We start from the raw sequence: 17,306 nt of genomic DNA, 5'->3' as shown, positions 1-17,306 counted from the left end.
CCGAGGCTGAGTTAGGGTTTGTTGGACAAAGAGAAATACAGCCAAGGTGCCCCTTCCTCTTGCAGGTGGGGAGCCCGCTAGTCCTGATTCCGTCCCCTAACACCCACACCCGTACCGTGATGAGGTTGTGTTCGGGGAGGCTGCAGGCCTCAATGTGGTCCTGGAGCAGCTGCTGCGAGAAGTTCTGGTGCATCTGGGCGGCTTCATGGGCGTCAATGGCGTTCCCACAGGCTTTATTCAGGTCTGAGAGTGGGACATGAGCATGGGGGCCCGTCTTGCCCTGTCACTGCCCAGGCCCTCCCACTCGGTGCAGATGGAGCCCCAAGGTCAAGTTCCAGCTGCACCGGTGGATCTCTGGGTGCCTGGCACATCACTGGACCTGAGCCCTGTCTTGGGATCACAAAGTCCATGCGCCAGCCGCCCTCATAGGGCAGAACAGGGCTGGCTGGGCAGTGAAAGCCCAATGCCAGGCTTCTCGCCAGCCCTCCAGGGAGCCCATGGCCAGCCCTCAGGCAAACAGGTGCTCACTGGGGCAGGACGCCCAACGCCCATCCTAAGGCAGCAGCCCCAGGCAGCCCACTGCACATGGAGCACCCTGTCTCCTGTCACCTCCCCAGGGCCCCAGGCGAGTCTCTGGACCTCAGTTTTGTAATCTGGAAATGAGGGAGCTGCGGTAACAGCACTGATACCCGCTGAGTGCCCGCCCTGCTCCCAGAGCAAGCTGGCCAGCCCTGCCCAATAGGTATGGCTGCTGTCTGCCTTCCCGGGAAGAAGCAAGGCTGAGAGCACCACGGCTCACAGCCCAAGTCTACCAGATACCATGTCTTAGCCTCTGGGTCCTGTAGAGACTGAACCAGACCCCGAGTCAAGCAGATGCCACAAATGCACCCACTGCCCTCAACCAGGGTCTCCTGAGGAGCACCCCCTACCCATGCTAGAACTGGGGCTGCGGCCCACAGAGGCCTAGTCCGAGCTAAGGCCGAGCAGGACATGCCCAGCAGCCTTGATCTCTGGGGAAGGCCAGGCTGGAGTTGAGGAAGAGGGGTGGCCATTGCACTCACCTCTCAGCAGTGCTGACGACCACAGCTGTACCGACATGTCTGGGATCTTGCTGGCGAGCTGCATGGCGGGCACCACCATGTTGTTACTCTCCTGTCAACCAAGAGCAGCAAGGGGGAGTGAGGAGCCCAGACCCCACTTGCTGAACCCAGCCCAGGTTTGGGTGGGGATAACCTGGAACCCATCTACTGAACCCAGCCCAGGTTGTGACCTCCTTCTGCATCTGGTGAACTCCTATGCTTACCTCAGAGCCCATCTCAAATGGCCCTCTCTGAAGTATCACTGAAAAGCAAACTGCCCTCACTTCTGGCTCATGCCCTCACAGGGGCATGGCCAATGTGCAACTTTGGGGGCTTCTACCTTTTCAAGCAGAGAAAAAGCACTGATGGCAGTTAGCCCTAGACCCACAATGGGGGTTGATCAGAAATGCAGATTCGTTTAGGGTTCCAGGTTTCAGGTTCTGAGAGGGGCAGCAGCCCCTCCGGTTTGTCTTCCACAATTGAGTTGGCTCTCATGGGAGGCCCCCGCAGACACGCAGGGGCCCTGGGGGCACCAGCATGCAAGAATCCTCCAATCCTGACTCCCTGCTTTGTGACTGCACAGGGCCACCCCAGTTGCAGCCCTAGCATCCTCAGGATATAGCAGGAAGAGCTCAGTAAGAGCCATCAGGGCCCAAAAATGCCCATCCCTGTCACTATGGCAAGGGCCTGGAGCCAGCGGACAGGAGCCTGTGCTACACAGGCGACCAGCAGTGCTGGACTGACCCTGTCTGGGCCGAGGACTCAAAACCCGGTAAGCCTGGATGTGGGGTTCAGGTAAGGCCTGGAAAATTCCCTAGATGGTGGCTCCTGGCAGCCCAGGGAGCACCTGGGAAGCCAAGATGGACACATCCCCAAAACCAACTCCTGAGACCTGGCTTTGATGCCACCAGATACTTCTCCAGAGTGCAGAGATGCTCCTCCTGAGACACAAAGCCCAACAACTCTACGCTGCCCTGTAGCTGCACCTTGAAAGTGAGCTCCAGGTGGGTCTTGGAGCTTTTTAAAATTCACCAAGCCCTTCTGAAACCTCAGAGCAATAAAAACTGCTCTCCTCCGCTACGCCTGGCTTATTGTGAGCCAGGCTGGGCTCTCTGTAGAAAGCCAAGGACCTCTGTCTGAAAGCAGGCTGGGGAAGGAGAGTCCTCCTTCAGCGCTCCTGGGTAGGTTCCCCCAATGCCAGCTTGGGGTACCCCACAGAATCTGGTTTTGAAGACTTGAGTGATCCTGGGGGGTGTCCTGCTCTTGTGGACACTCTAGCCTAACAGGCTCAGGACAGGGCATCCCAAGCTCTTCTGGGCCCCTGGACCCTCACCTGAGCCCATTGTGGCCATTCAGCCGTCTGCTCCGGCACTTGTGCTCTGACTGCTGTGGTGCCCATCTCTGTGGCAGCCCCTGCCTGGCCAACCTTGCCGTGCCTGCACCAACACCATCCCGGCCCCCAAGGCTACCACCTTCCTGGATGTCCCCAGCCTGACCTCACAGGACTGGCTTGGCTGTGTCTGGCTGTGTCTCCCCGAGATCTGGAGTCACTTAAGGCCAGGACCTTGGTCTGAGAGTTCTTGGGAGCTGCCTGTCACCCGACAAGGGCCCAGGGACACAGGGAGCAGAGGGGGATTCCCAAATGAGCTCTGTAAGACGCCCCCACAACACCTAAAACATGGGCCAGGAGCGGCAGTGAACCAGCTGCTCGAGCCTCCTTGCCCTGCTCCAGGCAGCTTCCAGGGGTTTCTACACAAATCAGAGCCAGTGAGGTCTGGGTTCCAGTCCTGATTCTGCCGTCTGGGGCTGTGTGACTTTAACCTCCCCATCTGACATACCCCTAGGCCACCTGCACTGTCCAGTGGGGACATACAGCCCTCACTGTGCTCAGAGGCTGAGGGCAGGGTGATAGCACATTCTAGCAGGAGCCAGCTACAGGTTTTGACGGGGTGGTGGCAACCCCAGTGCTGAGGCCAAGGCCCACCAGGGCCTGAGCTGCAGGGCCCATTCACTGGCCTCTGCAAAGGCTTACCACACAGTTGTGTGTCTGTGTGTTGCGGTGGTGGGGGAGGGGGGTGGGCACCATGTTTGTTAACAGCATCCACACTGAGGGAGCCCTCAGATCACGTGAAACTTTACAGGCCAAGACACATATCCTGCTTTATCTGTCCTGTGGAAATGGCTACAGTGAGAATGGTTAAACTACAGAGTAGATGCGGCTTCAAAAAACTCATTGCCATTAAGAAAAAAAAAAAGCTTCCAATACAATGGTGTGGAGAAAGGCAAATATAAAATTACCCGGTGGCTCGTGTCTGTAATCCCAGCACTTTGGGAGGCCAAAGTGGGCAGATCACCTGAGGTCAGGAGTTTGAGACAAGCCTGGCCAACATGGCGAAACCCCATCTCTACTAAAAATACAAAAATAAGCCAGGTGTGGTGGTGCGTGACTGTAATCCCAGCTACTCGGGAGGCTGAGGCAGGAGAATACGTGGAACCTGGGAGGTAGAGGTTGCAGTGAGCCGAGATCACACCACTACACTCCAGCCTGGGCAAGAGAGCAAGACTCCATCTCAAAAAAAAAAAAAAAAAAAAAAAAAAACCGGGCGCGGTGGCTCACGCCTGTAATCCCAGCACTTTGGGAGGCCGAGGCGGGAGGATCACAAGGTCAGGAGATCGAGACCATGCTGGCTAACACGGTGAAACCCCGTCTCTACTAAAAATACAAAAAATTAGCCGGGCGAGGTGGCAGGCACCTGTAGTCCCAGCTACAAGGGAGGCTGAGGCAGGAGAATGGCGTGAACCCCGGGGGGCGGAGCCTGCAGTGAGCCGAGATCGCGCCACTGCACTCCAGCCTGGGTGAAAGAGCGAGACTCCGTCTCAAAAAAAAAAAAAAAAAAAAAAAAAAAAAAAAAAAAAAAAATTACCAAACAGGCTGACAAGCAAAACCTCCATGTGGAGGCGTGAACAGTGGGAAGGGATGGATAACAGAGACATGCAATTTTTTTCTGTTTTGCTTCTCAGCCTTTTAATTATGAACATGTCATATTTTATAATCTAGAAAAATAACAATTCTTTTTCTTTTTTGAGAGGGATCTCACTGTGTTGTCCAGGCTGGAGTGCAGTAATGTGATCACAGCTCACTGCAGCCTCAACCTCCTGGGCTCAAGTGATCCTCCCACCTCAGCCTCCCAATTAGCTGGGACCACAAGCATGAGTCCACACACCTGGCTAATTTTTCTGTTTGGTTTTTGTAGAGATGGGATCTCACTATGTTGGTCAGGCTGATATTGAATTCCTGCGCTCAAATGATCCTTCCACCTCTGCCTCCCAAAGTGTTGGGATTACAGGCCTGAGCCACTCTGCCTGGCTGGAAAATTTTTTTTTTTTTTTTTTTGAGACAGAGGCTCGCTGTCGCCTAGGCTGGAGTGCAGTGGCACGATCTCGGTCACTGCAGGCTCTGCCCCCTGGGGTTCACACCATTCTCCTGCCTCAGCCTCCCGAGTAGCTGGGACTACAGGCGCCCGCCATCTCGCCTGGCTAATTTTTTGTATTTTTAGTAGAGACGGGGTTTCACTGTGTTGGCCAGGATGGTCTTGATCTCCTGACCTCGTGATCCACCCGCCTCGGCCTCCCAAAGTGCTGGGATTACGGGTGTGAGCCACTGCGCCTGGCCATTTTTTTTTTTTTTTTTTTTTTTTTTAAGAGAGAGCATCTCTAGGGCCAGGCACAGTGGGTCATGCTGTAATCTAGCACTTTGGGAGGCTGAAGTGGGTAGATCACTTGAGCTCAGGAGTTCAAGACCAGTCTGGGTAACATGGAGACCCGGTCTCTACCAAAAATAAAAAAATTAGCTGAGCATGGTGGCACACACCTCTGGCCCCAGCTACTTGAGAGGCTGAGGTGGGAGGTTGCCACGAGCTGAGCTGAGATCGTGCCACTGCACTCCAACTTGGGTGATGGAGTGAGACTTGGCCTCAAAAAATAAAATAAAATAAAATAAAAAAAGAGGGTCTCACTAGGTTGCCCAGGCTGGTAGTCTTGAACTCCTGGGATCAAGGGATTCTCCCCCATCTGCCTCCCAAAGTGATACAAGCAATGAGCCACTGTGCCTGGCCAAAAATATCTTTTTTTTTTTTTTTTTTTTGAGACAGAGACTTGCTCTGTCTCCCAGGCTGGAGTGCAGTGGTGGGATCTCGGCTCACTGCAAGCTCCGCCTTCCCGGTTTATGCCATTCTCCTGCCTCAACCTCCCAAATAGGTGGGACTACAGGCGCCCACCACCACTACAGGGACTACACCACCACCACTACAGGCACCCTCCCAAATAGCTGGGATTACATGCCCGGCTAATTTTTTGTATTTTTAGTAGAGACGGGGTTTCACCGTGTTAGCCAGGATGGTCTTGATCTCCTGACCTCGTGATCCACCCACCTCAGCCTCCCAAAGTGCTGGGATTACGGGCATGAGCCACCACGCCCGGCCTTTTTTTTTTTTGAGATGGAGTCTTGCTCTCACCTAGGCTGGATGGAGTACAATGACACGACCTTGGCTTACTGCAACCTCTCCACCTCCTGGGTTCAAGCAATTCTCCTGTCTCAGCCTCCAGAATAGCTGGGAGTACAGATGTGTGCCACCACACGTGGCTAATTTTTGTATTTTCAGTAGAGATGAGGTTTCACCATGTTGACCAGGCCGGTCTTGAACTCTTGACCTCAGGTGATCTGCCCACCTCAGCCTCCCAAAGTGCTGGGATTACAGGCATGAGCCACCATGCCTGGCACAAAAATATCTTTTTTTTTTTCTGAGACAGAGTCTCACTCTGTTGCCCAGGCTGGAGTGCAGTGACATGATCTCAGTTCAATGCAACCTCTGCCTCCTGGGTTCAAGTGATTCTCATGCCTCAGCCTCCCGAGTAGCTTGGATTACAGGCGCCCACCACCACGCCCCACTAATTTTTGTATTTTTAGTAAGAGACGGGGTTTCACTATGTTGGCTAGGCTGGTCTTGAACTCCTTACCTCAAGTGATCTGCCCGCCTTGGCCTCCCAAAGTGCTGGGATTACAGGCGTGAGCCATTGTGCCTGCCCAAAATATCTTCTTAAAAGAAAAAAAAAAATTCAAGACCTCGTGAGATCAGCGGGTGAGAGTAGGCGAGGAGTTGACAGGAAGGACCGAGGCGGCCAGTCCCACTAGAGACCAGCTGACCAATCCCAGGGGCCACTGGTACCCTGAGAGGACACTGTGTGTGCTGGGCAAGGATGATATGTTTGGAAGTCCGGCTGACAGGAGGCACCTCTCTGCCTCTCAGGTGTCAACACATAGCATGGGGTGGCTGTGTCATCCCCAGTAGCTCAGGGCAGCTCCTTTGGTTCTGGCTTCAGCTCCCCCGAGCCCTGGGGCTCTGCCTGCCCAATGTCTGAGGCCATACCCATTAGGCCTCCTGCCTGCCCCCACACCCTCTGCGGGTGCCCAGCTCCCCTGGCCCTGCCTGCCCAGGCTGTGGGAGTCAGGGCATCCACCTAGACGTGCTCTTCGAGGGGCATAGGATGAACAGTGCCATGCCACCCCTAGGGTGCTGGCCGGCTCCTGTCCCTCAGCCAAGCCCCACAGGCACCCAAGCGAGGGGCCCAGGCCAGGGCACTTACCCTGTGGTTTCCCAGCACATAGAAGATGTGGCCCAGGAGCACGAGGGAGCAGGCTGTGAGCCGGTTCAGGTCCTCAGCGTTGGACATCTTCAGAGTTTCCCGCAGAAATCGCCTGACAAGGAGAACGTGGACGCTGATGCCTACAGGACGGGGCCTGGGCTACCCTGAGCACGGCCCTCACGCGACCCTCCGCCCCACACTTACTTGGCCTCGTTGTAGCGTCCCTGGAAGAAGGAGAAGAGACCACGCACATAGAAGGCGGCTGCTCGGAGGCAGTGCGAGCTGCAGGGAGAGTGCAGTGTCACATGGGGTGGGGATTTTGAGAAGCAGGTTTACAAAACGGCAGTGGGCAGCTGCGGGCTATTTCTGAGAGCCTCCACTGCAGACTGTCTGCGAGGAGGGGTGTGGGGTGTTAGGGTGCAAGGGGCAGTCGGGGGCCCCAAACGAAGAGCATAGGGAGCTTAGGCCGTGCGTGGAGTGCTGCCTGGAGCGGCTCACCTGACAGGGAAGCTGTGGTCCGGGTTGATCCTCTCCAGCAGACTGTAGAGCTTGGAGGGGGGGAAAGAGCCAGTCAGCACCATTCTGCATCTTCAAGGAGAAAGGTCCCCAAGACACGCTGCAGTGCATAGGGATTTCTCTACACCCCCGTAGGGACTGTGGCCTCCAGGCCGAGCCTGGTGACTGACCAGCAAGAACGGCCTCTGGTGAGAAGGGCCGGGGGCAAGATTTTCATGCCCTCAGCCAGCCCTGCCTGTGCCACCCTGTCCTGTGGTAGGTGACAGGGGCCTGGGCATCCAGAAGGCCTCTGTATGGTCAGAGTGGTGCTGAGGGGCTGGCCTGGCAGTGGGTAGGTTGGCAGGCTGGGGCTCGTGAGCCCTGTGGGCTGTTGGGGTGAGTGGGTGGGATTTCTCTGGAGGTGCAGGGACCCCGGGAGGCTCTGATGGGGGCATGATCTGACTATTTAGATGCCCTCTGGCTGCAGAGGCACAGGAGAGCCAAACTCCTCCTCAACACTGCGAGCCCACATATGGCATCAGATGACCCAGCCAGGGCTGGGCTTTCTTTTTCCTTTGAGACAGGATCTCGCTCGGTCGCCCAGGCTGGAGTGCAGTGGCTGGATCATGGCTCACTGCAGCCTCAATCTCCCTAGCTCAAGCAATCCTCCTGCCTCAGCCTTTCGAGTAGTTGGGACCACGGGCCTGCACCCCAACACCAGGTTTTTAAAAATTTTTTTTGTAGAAATGGGGGGTCTCCCTATGTTGCCCAGGCTGGTCTTGAACTCCTGACCTCAAGTGATCCTCCTGCCTTGGCTTCCCAAAGTGCTGGGATTACAGGCGTGAGCCAAGCACCTGGCCTGAGACACTTTGGAGGTAGACCCCCCGGGTGAAAGAGATACTAGAACTGAGGGACATCCTAGGGCTGAGGGGGATCCCAGGGCTGAGTGGGCATCCCAGGGCTGAGGAGGGGATCCCAGGGCTGAGGAGGAGGATCCCAGGGCTGAGGAGGGGATCCCAGGGCTGAGGAGGGGATCCCAGGGCTAAGAAGGGGATCCCAGGGCTGAGGAGGGGATCCCAGGGCTGAGGAGGGGATCCCAGGGCTGAGGAGGAGGATCCCAGGGCTGAGGAGGGGATCCCAGGGCTGAGGAGGGGATCCCAGGGCTGAGGAGGGGATCCCAGGGCTGAGGAGGGGATCCCAGGGCTGAGGGGGATCCCAGGGCTGAGGAGGGGATCCCAGGGCTGAGGAGGGGATCCCAGGGCTGAGGAGGGGATCCCAGGGCTGAGGAGGGGATATCAGAGCTGAGGGGGATCCCAGAGCTGAGGGGGATTCCAGGGCTGAGGAGGGCATCCCGGGTCTGAGGAGGGGATCCCGGGGCTGAGGAGGGGATCCCGGGGCTGAGGAGGGGATCCCAGGGCTGAGGAGGGAATCCCAGGGTTGATGGAAGATCCTAGGGCTGAGGGGGATCCCAGGGCTAAGAGGGACAGAAGAGGGAACCTAACTCTTATGCAAGCATTGGCTCAGAAGCCCACGTGAGGGCAACCCTGGGCGTCCCCACCCAACACTGCAGCCAGTTGAGTGCCCCTGACCCTGCAGGGGCATCAGCACAACCTGGGGACAAGGTGCCCTGGCTGCTGCCCCTTAGGACTGAGACTCAACACCTGGCCGACATCCTAGAGCAGACAGCTTGGGCTATAAGACCTTGTCTGTGTGATTCATACAGCTTGGTTTGTTTGTGATAAAGAGAAGTGTTCTGTGGCTATGGGAATGTTTTTGTTCCAGACCTGGCCTCCCCTGGCCACAGCCCGATTCACCTCTGGGTCACCCTGTGTGCCTGTGTTGGGTGCTGCCCATCCCTCAAAAGGTGAACACCCTGGGGTCTGCTGAGATGTGCTGGTGCCCAGAACAACCCCCTGGTTCCCCAAAAAGAAGAGAACAGAGAGAAAGGATACCGAACATGAAGCATGTCACCTACTACCTCTTGGTGTCTATTTCCTTCCCGTATATACACACTCGCCAGGTTGGTGACGATGAAGGCCCACAGCTCCTGGTGGTTGGTGAGCTGCAATGGGAGGCAGGGACATTAAGGGCCTGGGTCGGGCGCTGTGACCCACGTGGCAGTGTCAGAGCACCCACAATCTCCACGGAGACTACTTTGGAAAAGACTTGTTCTTTTCATTTCAAACACACTTGCCTTGCCTCCTAAGCTCAAGGATAACACAGCTATTACTTCTTCTCATTATAAAACCATCGTCTGTGTTATGGGGCAGTTAGAGAACACAGAAGAGGAAAACCAGCCACCCCAATCCTACCCTCAGAACATGTCGGGTTTTGGTCCATTTTCCGCTGTCTCTCAGGACTGAGACCTGGTGGACCCTTACTCCAGGCCACAGCCAGCAACCCGTGGGACCCAGGTGTCCACTGCCATCAAGGCACATGCTGGTCCTAGGTGGGGGTCACTCTTCATAGGGGGAAGTCGGGAAGAGGGGAGCTGTTGTCCCACAGGGGGCCAGCACAGGCCCCGCTCGACGTAGGTGATGCTGTGTAAGAGGCCAGAAATGCTGCTGATGACAGGTGGTGGATGGGCCACGGTCCCCGGCTCTTCTTGGGAAATGAGATCATCAAGAGAGGGACCAATCTATGTAGCTCAAGCCCTGCCCAGACCCTGGTTCCCAGTGGGGCTGGGCAAGAGGTGGAGTGAGCCCAGGAAGCAGAGACCCCACCTGCACAGATCCCCTCCTGGCACACACCCAGGAGGCCCAGAGGATCTTCTGAATCAAGCACAGATGCTCTGAGACGCAGCAAGGTGGGGGATGTTTGTTTCAGGGCCACAGGAGGCGCGTGTTTTTGGGGTTAGGGGGGTTGGGGTTGCATCCTGGCTCCATCACTCCTGGGTGGGCCATGAAAAAGAGGCTTTCGGCCTCGGGGTGAGGACTCCTTAGGGTACATGGCCTTGGGAACTTTGACGCGGAACCAAACCAGTAATAGCAACCACTTGTGGAGAGTGAGACGGAGATGGAGATGGCAGGATGGCAGGGCCACGAGGAGGGTCCTGGCCCTGGTGCAGAGTGAGCCAGGGTCCTGGGAGCGAGGTGAGGAGGTGGAGCAGTGGGTGCTGGGTCGGCCCTTCCCTCCCAAGCATGCTGTCTGCACGTCAGGGCTCCTGTGCATCTCTGAGGACAGTGGCGGGGGTGGCAGCACCTACAGGCCTGTGGGGTGCCGTGGAGGGGAACCCTGTCCAACAGTCAGGGTGCACAAGGACTCCCCGGTGACCTTGCCCGAGTGGCAGACACAGCAGCCTCTGCTCCCTGACACCGCTCCTCAGGGCCCTTCCTGGCACCACCGGGAAAAAGGTGTCCACAGCCTCCATTTCCTGTGAGGAGGTTGAAGCTGAGGTGGGGACACGATGGTCCAGGCCTGGGCTGGGGCGCTCCGTGAGGATGTGGCACCAGCCTTCTTCCAGGGCCTGGCAGGGCCCCCGTATGAGGCCAGGAGCCTGGGGTGCTGCTTCACCCTCCCCGGCCCAGCAGGACCAAGAGTCCTCCTCTGCCCAAAGAGCACCTGGGAGATGGCCCAGCTCCACCACTCCCCATGGAAGCCCTGAACCCAGGATGGCTCTGAGTCGTCAGCTGACACTTGAGCCAATCCAGCCTTGGGGGTGGGTGCCGCAAAAGCTCCCACTCAGGCATGAAAATGGTGTCCCTGGACACATCGCACCTGTCCCTCACGTCTGCCCTTGGGGTCAGCTTAGGAAGCCCCTGGCCCCATAGCTGTCCCTTATCCAGACAAACAGTGCATCACTGCCAAGGCTGGCATGGGCTGACTACTGTGCATCGCCTCTGGGGCTGCAGCTTTGCATAGCTGACCTAGCGCGACTGCTGTCCTCATCACAGACCACGCCCGACTCCTTACTCAGAAGTGTGGCCCGCCCCGAGCAGCAAGGAGGGCCGGCACCTTACCCGCAGGGCTGTGGTGAACTGGGCTTCCGCGTTGTCCATGCAGTTGACAGAAACACAGTACAGGCCCTGGAAGAAAGTGGTGTTGTCATCAGGGCCGGCCCCTGGGGAAGGGGCTGAGATCAGACACATGCGGTGCGCCCGGGGCCTACACAGCTGCCCTGGAGGAGTATGACAATGGCTCTACCAAGCCAGCTGCAAGGCAGGTAATATGCTCACTGTCCCCACCTTTCAGACCCAAGCCAATGTGGGGTGGGACAAGATGCTCACTGGAAGCATTCCGGATCTTGCCTGGGAAGGTTATATGATTACCTATGGGAACATTCCGGATACTGATTAGGGTGCCGTCAGGGGGTTCTTCACTGGGAATGTTTTGGATCTGGTTAGGTACTTACTTACTGAGAACATTCTGGATTCTCCTGGGGTGCTGTCACAGGGTTACTCACCAGCAATGTATGCAACTGTGCTGCGTGGTTGGAGAAGAGCCGGGGGGACTGCTGGCACAGCTGGCAGACCTGGGAGATCTGCCGGGAAAGAGTATACCGCCATCACAGGACTGCAACCTGGGACCTGGCGTCTGAGCAGCAATGGAGAGACTCCATAGCTGGTGGGTGAGCCCATGTCCTGTCTGCCCAAACTGGGGTACAAAGCCCCAGCAGACACGTCCACCATGAGGGCAAACGGCAGCCCAGATCCCATCGTGGACAGGGACCCTTGTCTGTTACTCGCCTCTTCCACCCTGTCCAACAGGTGTCTCGGTCCTAAAGGACCTCTAGCCTACTGAGGGCCCCCATGCCCTCTCAGGAGGGTGAGTACTGGGGGTAGAGTGTTCCTAATGGCAGGGTGGGGTATAACAATCACCGTCAAGGGACCCCCCCAAATCCCCAGAGACCATGTGTGCTATCCCCTTGGTGTGCATGCTTTTGGGCCACGGCCCATTAGTTTTTTGGGGGTTTTTTTTTGAGATGGAGTCTTACTCTGTTGCCCAGGTTGGAGTGCAGTAGTGCGATCTCGGCTCACTGCAACCTCTGCCTCCCGGGTTCAAGTGATTCTCCTGCCTCAGCCTCTCAAGTAACTGGGATTACAGGTGTCTGCCACCATGCCTGGCTAATTTTTGTATTTTTAGTAGAGGCGGGGTTTTGCCATGTTGGCCAGGCTGGTCTCAAACTCCTAGCCTCAAGTGATCCACCTGCCTCGGCCTCCCAAAGTGCTGGGATGACAGGCGTGAGCCACTGTGCCCGGCCTCCACTGGTTTTTGTATGAGATTCTCTGATCAGTGGTGCCCATGCAGGGCTGTAAAACGCTGGCCGACAGCGAGACAGCAGGATGGGCTGGCCTGCCAGTATGCACTTGGCGAATTCAGTCTCTTGTCTGACACTGCTGAGACCCAACAAACTCCTGGGCCTTCCGGCCCCTCCTGTTTCCAGCCTTACCTCCTGCAGCGCCGTGGCCTTGTGACCCGTGACGAGGCGGCACATGATGATGTGCTCCAGCAGGATCACTTGGAAGGATGACAGGATGGGGCTGCAGTCCAGCACTATGAGTGAGAGTCAGGGGTAAGCATGCAGGGGAGGCCAGAGGAGGCGCCACCCCCAGCCCACCGTGCCCCCTCCTCGTTCCTGTCTCCTGCCACACTGGCCAGGCACCCACCCCGTCATCTCCTCCAGTCCCTACTGCGCCCTCTGAGTGAAGGAGTGTGTCTTGCTGTCCAGGTGGGGAGATGGAGCTGGAGCCAGAGGTTGGTTCCCACAGTGCTCCAAGAGGGGTTAGCTCTCACCCTCATCCTCACCCTGCGTGCTCAAGAGCTTGTGGACATGGCAGGTTCTAGAAATGTGGAAATGTGGAAACCACCTTGGATCATGAGACCATGCAGCAGAGCCTCAGGCAGTCGGGTAGGAGGACCTGGGCTGGGCCCCACCTCCCAACAGCCCGAAGCAGCCATCCTCACATAGGAACAAGAGAAGCACAGGGCCTGTCTGGCTTTGGGCTGCCTTGGCTCTGATGCCTTCTCCCCCAGCAGCACTCACGACGGAGCAGACAGACAGACTAATGGGCACACTGCACCAGCCAGGGACATCTGCTCTGGGTTTGTGCTAGTCAAAGGTCCCTGGATGGATTAGACACTTGAGCATCTGGAAAGAACTCATAACCTCCAAAGGACATGCTGGTGGTCAGTGAGGGCTGAGTTCTGATCCTGGCCTCATCCCAAGTGTCCCTGTCACAACACTGATAATAATTGGGAAAAGCAGCTACCACCTGTTTCAACTGAGCACGATTGGGCACAAGGGACCTGACCAGTCAGGGAGGTACCCCCGACCCCAGGCCGGTCTGCCCTGCTCTGACGTTGGTCACCAGCATTTACCAACTAGGGGTGACAAGACCCACCAAGCAGGGCGGCTGGGCGCTGCGGTCACACAGGGTCACTGGGCCCTGGTACAGCCAGCATCTGGCCAGGCCGTCCGCCAGGGGGCGCTGTGGCCATGTGGCCAGCCGAGCTCCTGACTTACTCTTGAGCTTCTCCAGCTGCATGAGGGCCTTGTCCGTGTACTTCTGCGCCTTCTCCAGGTAGCCAGCCTGCATGGAGTGCATCACAGTCACCTAGCGACAAGACCAGACAGCAGGGGTTACCAGGGTCCTCTCCCTCTCCCTGCCCCCGCCCCCAGCCCTGGCCTGGGACCTGGTGGGGACGCACCAGGTAGACAAGCACACACATGTGCTCCTTGGGCAGCCAGTGGAAGAGGTCAGCGGGGTTGCTGGGCAGGATCTCATCATCGTGCAGTGTGGAGATGGTCTGGATGCACTGCTGCAGTTGCTTCAGACACGGCTTCACGCTCTTCACCTGTGCAGCATCCACACCTGAGCACCCACCTGAGCCTGGCCTCTCAGGAAGCCACGCCCAGCCCAGCCACCCCTGCTCCTTCCTCTAGGGAGCACCTGCCTTCCCCTTCTGACAGGGCCACCTCCTGCAAGATGGACCCGCCCCTGCCGCACTCCCATGAATCAGCCAGGCTATTGGGGCATGGGGCACAGCCAGGCGGGCAGCTGTGGGACTGAGGCTTGTCCACTGCCCAGTGTTGGGTCCAACACCAAGGCCCAGGAGAGGCCTATCCAGACCCTGCTGAAGCTGCACTTGGTCTTCCTGCAGCCAGACCTGAGAGAGCAGGGGGAGGCTGTGCTCTGCAGGGGTGGGAGGTGGCTTCCTGGCCCAGGAATCGGGCAGGCGCCGTGGTCCATCTCGCCCTGAGGCCCCGAGGGATGTCTCTGCGGCCCTTGCACCCTGAGGGAAGTGTGGCTGCAGTCTGCTCTGTGTCTCTATGCGCCGAGTGCAGTGCTTCATCCAATGGGCAACGATGGGTATGGATGGATGAACTGGGCAACCCTCTTACCAAGCCCTGTGGAGACTCGCCTGTGGCCCACTGCGACAGGGGTGGGTCTGAGGGGCACAGGGCAGTCCCCAGCCCCTGAAGGGCCGAGACTGTCATACAAGCACAGAGAAAAAGAGCTCAAACACCGCCATTCCCCACTCACGGCAGGGTCATGAGTCCAGTCTCGGACACGGCTGAGCACATCAGTCCCTACTCAACCCCACAGCAGGGGGGCCAGACAGACACCACCTGGGCATCTGCTGTGTGCAGGCGCTGCCCCAGCACCTCTGTGGTTTATTCTCATGATTCCCTGAACTGCCGTTGGAATCTCTGAGCGTCCACACACTGAGCGAGTGTATGCAATGTCACACATAGTACTCCCAAAGGGAGGTGGAGTGGCCAGGACAGACCCTGCTCCCAGGTGCCAGCACTCGTGGCAGAGCAGGACAGGAGTGTGTGTATCCGGGACTCGAATGACAGCCCTGCTGTGTGGCAAGGTAAGGTGACGACACAGCTGACCTCACAGCCCAAGACCCATTGGTCTGGGTGCCACCCTTACCCACCGGTCACATCCAACAGCCCACCTGAGAGGCACCACAAACCTGCCCGGCATCCAGATAGTGGGTGACCTGGAGCACCAGGAAGAAGACACGCAGCGACTCCTTCTGGATGGGGTTCCCCTGCCAGTTCTCCACGATCTGCCCGCAGAGGGTCAGCAGCGGGTGCACCTCCTGCAGCTTTCGCTCCATCAGCAGCAGCTGGGGAGGGAGAGGCGCATGTGTAGTGTACAGGGCTTGCAGGGGCCCTCCCGGGACCAGGAGCACAGGGTCACCTGCCCACCTGCCCTGGGACTGCTGCCACCAACCCAGAGGGCAAGGCCAGCCTGAAACACCAGCCCAGGCAGCTCCTAACCAGGCTCTTGCCTCAGCATGAATCCCATAGGGTGGAGCCTGAGTTTCCCTCCTGAACCCAGCAGGGCCCGGGCCTCACATTCCAGGCTGCTCACTGTGCCTAAGGGTCTGGGCACCTAAGGGGCCATGCCATGGAGAGTGGGTGGGGTCTGAGCAGACTCTGTGGGGGCCCTGCCTCACCTCCACAACACCAGTTGCATCCAGCCATGCCCAGCCTCAACTTACCATCCCCTTGCTGAGGAGGAACAGCGCCCTGCAAAACGAGAGGCAGGGGTCAGGTCCCAGCAGGCCCAGGAGCCTCCTGGGATGACTGTGACTACCCCAAGGCTCACAGGACCTAATATGCCACCTCACGGGACAGTTCAGTGGACAACAGAGAACAGTCCCCATATAAGACTGCTCTGTTTTATCCTATTGTGTCTGTGTTTATTTTTATTTTTATTTATTTGTTTTGAAACGGAGTCTCACTCTGTCGCCTAGGCTGGAGTGCAGTGGTGCGGTCTCGGCTCACTGCAAACTGAGCCTCCCAGGTTCACGCCATTCTCCTGCCTCAGCCTCCCGAGTAGCTGGGACTACAGGCGCCTGCCACCACGCCCAGCTAATTTTTTGTATTTTTAGTAGAGACGGGGTTTCACCATTCATAGGATGGTCTCGATCTCCTGACCTTGTGATCTGCCCACCTTGGCCTCCCAAAGTGCTGGGATTACAGGTGTGAGCCACCGTGCCCGGCCATGCCCGGCTAATTTTTGTATTTTTAGTAGAGACGGGGTTTCACCATGTTGGCCAGGCTGGTCTCAAACTCCTGACCTCAAGTGATCCACCTGCCTCAGCCTCCCAAAGTGCTGGGATTACAGGCGTGAGCCACTGTGCCTGGCCTGTATTTATTTTTCTTACATGGCTTAGATGCACTCATGTGAAAAGCCCAGAAGGTGGCCGGGTGCAATGGCTCATGACTATAATCCCAGCATTTTGGGAGACCAAGGTGGGCAGATCACTTGAGGTCAGAAATTTGAGACCAGCCTAGGCAACATGTAGAGACCCTATCTCTACAAAAAAAAAAAAAACGCAGCAGTGGACACACAGCGTGGGGGCCAGTGGGCAGGCTTGGGTGCCTGAACTTCAGGCTCAAACCTGCGCCTCATGGTGACTAATTTTCTTTTTTTTTTTTTTTTGAGATGGAGTCTCACTCTGTCACCAGGCTGGAGTACAGTGGCACGATCTTGGCTCACTGCAACCTCTGCCCCCCTGGGTTCAAGCTATTCTCCTGCCTCAGCCTCCCAAGTACCTGGGATTACAGGCACCCACCACCATGCCCAGCTAATTTTTGTATTTTTAGTAGAAACAGGTTTTACCATGTTGGCCAGGATGGGCTCAATCTCTCGACCTCATCATCCTCCCACTTTAGCCTCTCAAAGTGCTGGGATTACAGGCGTGAGCCACTGCACCCGGACCCAATTTTTGTATTTTTTGTGAAGATGGGGTTTCACTATGTTCCCCAGGCTGGTCTTGAACTCCTGGGCTCAAATGATCCTCCCACCTTGGCCTTCCAAAGTGCTGGGAATATACTGTGAGCTACCATACTTGGTCTGAAATGCCATTTCTGTTATTTGTCCTGGACCAAGATGGCCAAGCCCGTTCTGTTAACAGAGCGGGAGGGAAGGAGGGGAGTGGGTGCCTACCGTGTGTACTCAGATCCCACCACCCGGGCGTACTCGGCCCCCACACCCAGGAGATCACAGGCCGACACCAGGTCCTTCTCAAGCGTGTGCAGTTGCTAAAAAGGAGAGAGAGCAGTGACCTTTGCTGCCAAACCCATCAGTTTTACGGTACCTGGTCTTTGTGCTTTGTTAGCAAACT

General features: G+C 57.1%; 1 protein-coding gene across 3 annotated transcripts in view; it reads right to left on the bottom strand.

Moving 5' to 3' along the window:
• Positions 1-17,306, bottom strand: part of MAU2 (MAU2 sister chromatid cohesion factor) — a 37,232-nt gene that overhangs the window by 3,266 nt on the left and 16,660 nt on the right. Inside the window, exons 5-18 of one of the 3 annotated variants that reach the window (XM_055237398.2) lie at positions 17,129-17,223; positions 15,675-15,702; positions 15,141-15,296; positions 13,866-14,012; positions 13,681-13,771; positions 12,607-12,710; positions 11,620-11,697; positions 11,177-11,242; positions 9,196-9,279; positions 7,221-7,270; positions 6,927-7,004; positions 6,723-6,834; positions 1,062-1,152; positions 116-243 (exon numbers count right to left, since the gene is read on the bottom strand). In XM_055237398.2, the coding sequence (XP_055093373.1) occupies positions 116-243; positions 1,062-1,152; positions 6,723-6,834; positions 6,927-7,004; positions 7,221-7,270; positions 9,196-9,279; positions 11,177-11,242; positions 11,620-11,697; positions 12,607-12,710; positions 13,681-13,771; positions 13,866-14,012; positions 15,141-15,296; positions 15,675-15,702; positions 17,129-17,223 (1,308 nt within the window). Of the gene's footprint in view, positions 1-115; positions 244-1,061; positions 1,153-6,722; positions 6,835-6,926; positions 7,005-7,220; positions 7,271-9,188; positions 9,280-11,176; positions 11,243-11,619; positions 11,698-12,606; positions 12,711-13,680; positions 13,772-13,865; positions 14,013-15,140; positions 15,297-15,674; positions 15,703-17,128; positions 17,224-17,306 lie in introns of those variants that run through there. The other 2 variants (XM_055237397.2, XR_008650115.2) reach the window with 2 other exon arrangements.

Source organism: Symphalangus syndactylus, chromosome 13 (assembly GCF_028878055.3).
Source record: "Symphalangus syndactylus isolate Jambi chromosome 13, NHGRI_mSymSyn1-v2.1_pri, whole genome shotgun sequence".
In the NCBI taxonomy this organism is placed as follows: Eukaryota; Metazoa; Chordata; class Mammalia; order Primates; family Hylobatidae; genus Symphalangus; species Symphalangus syndactylus.
This window is presented reverse-complemented; position numbering and strand designations above follow the sequence as displayed.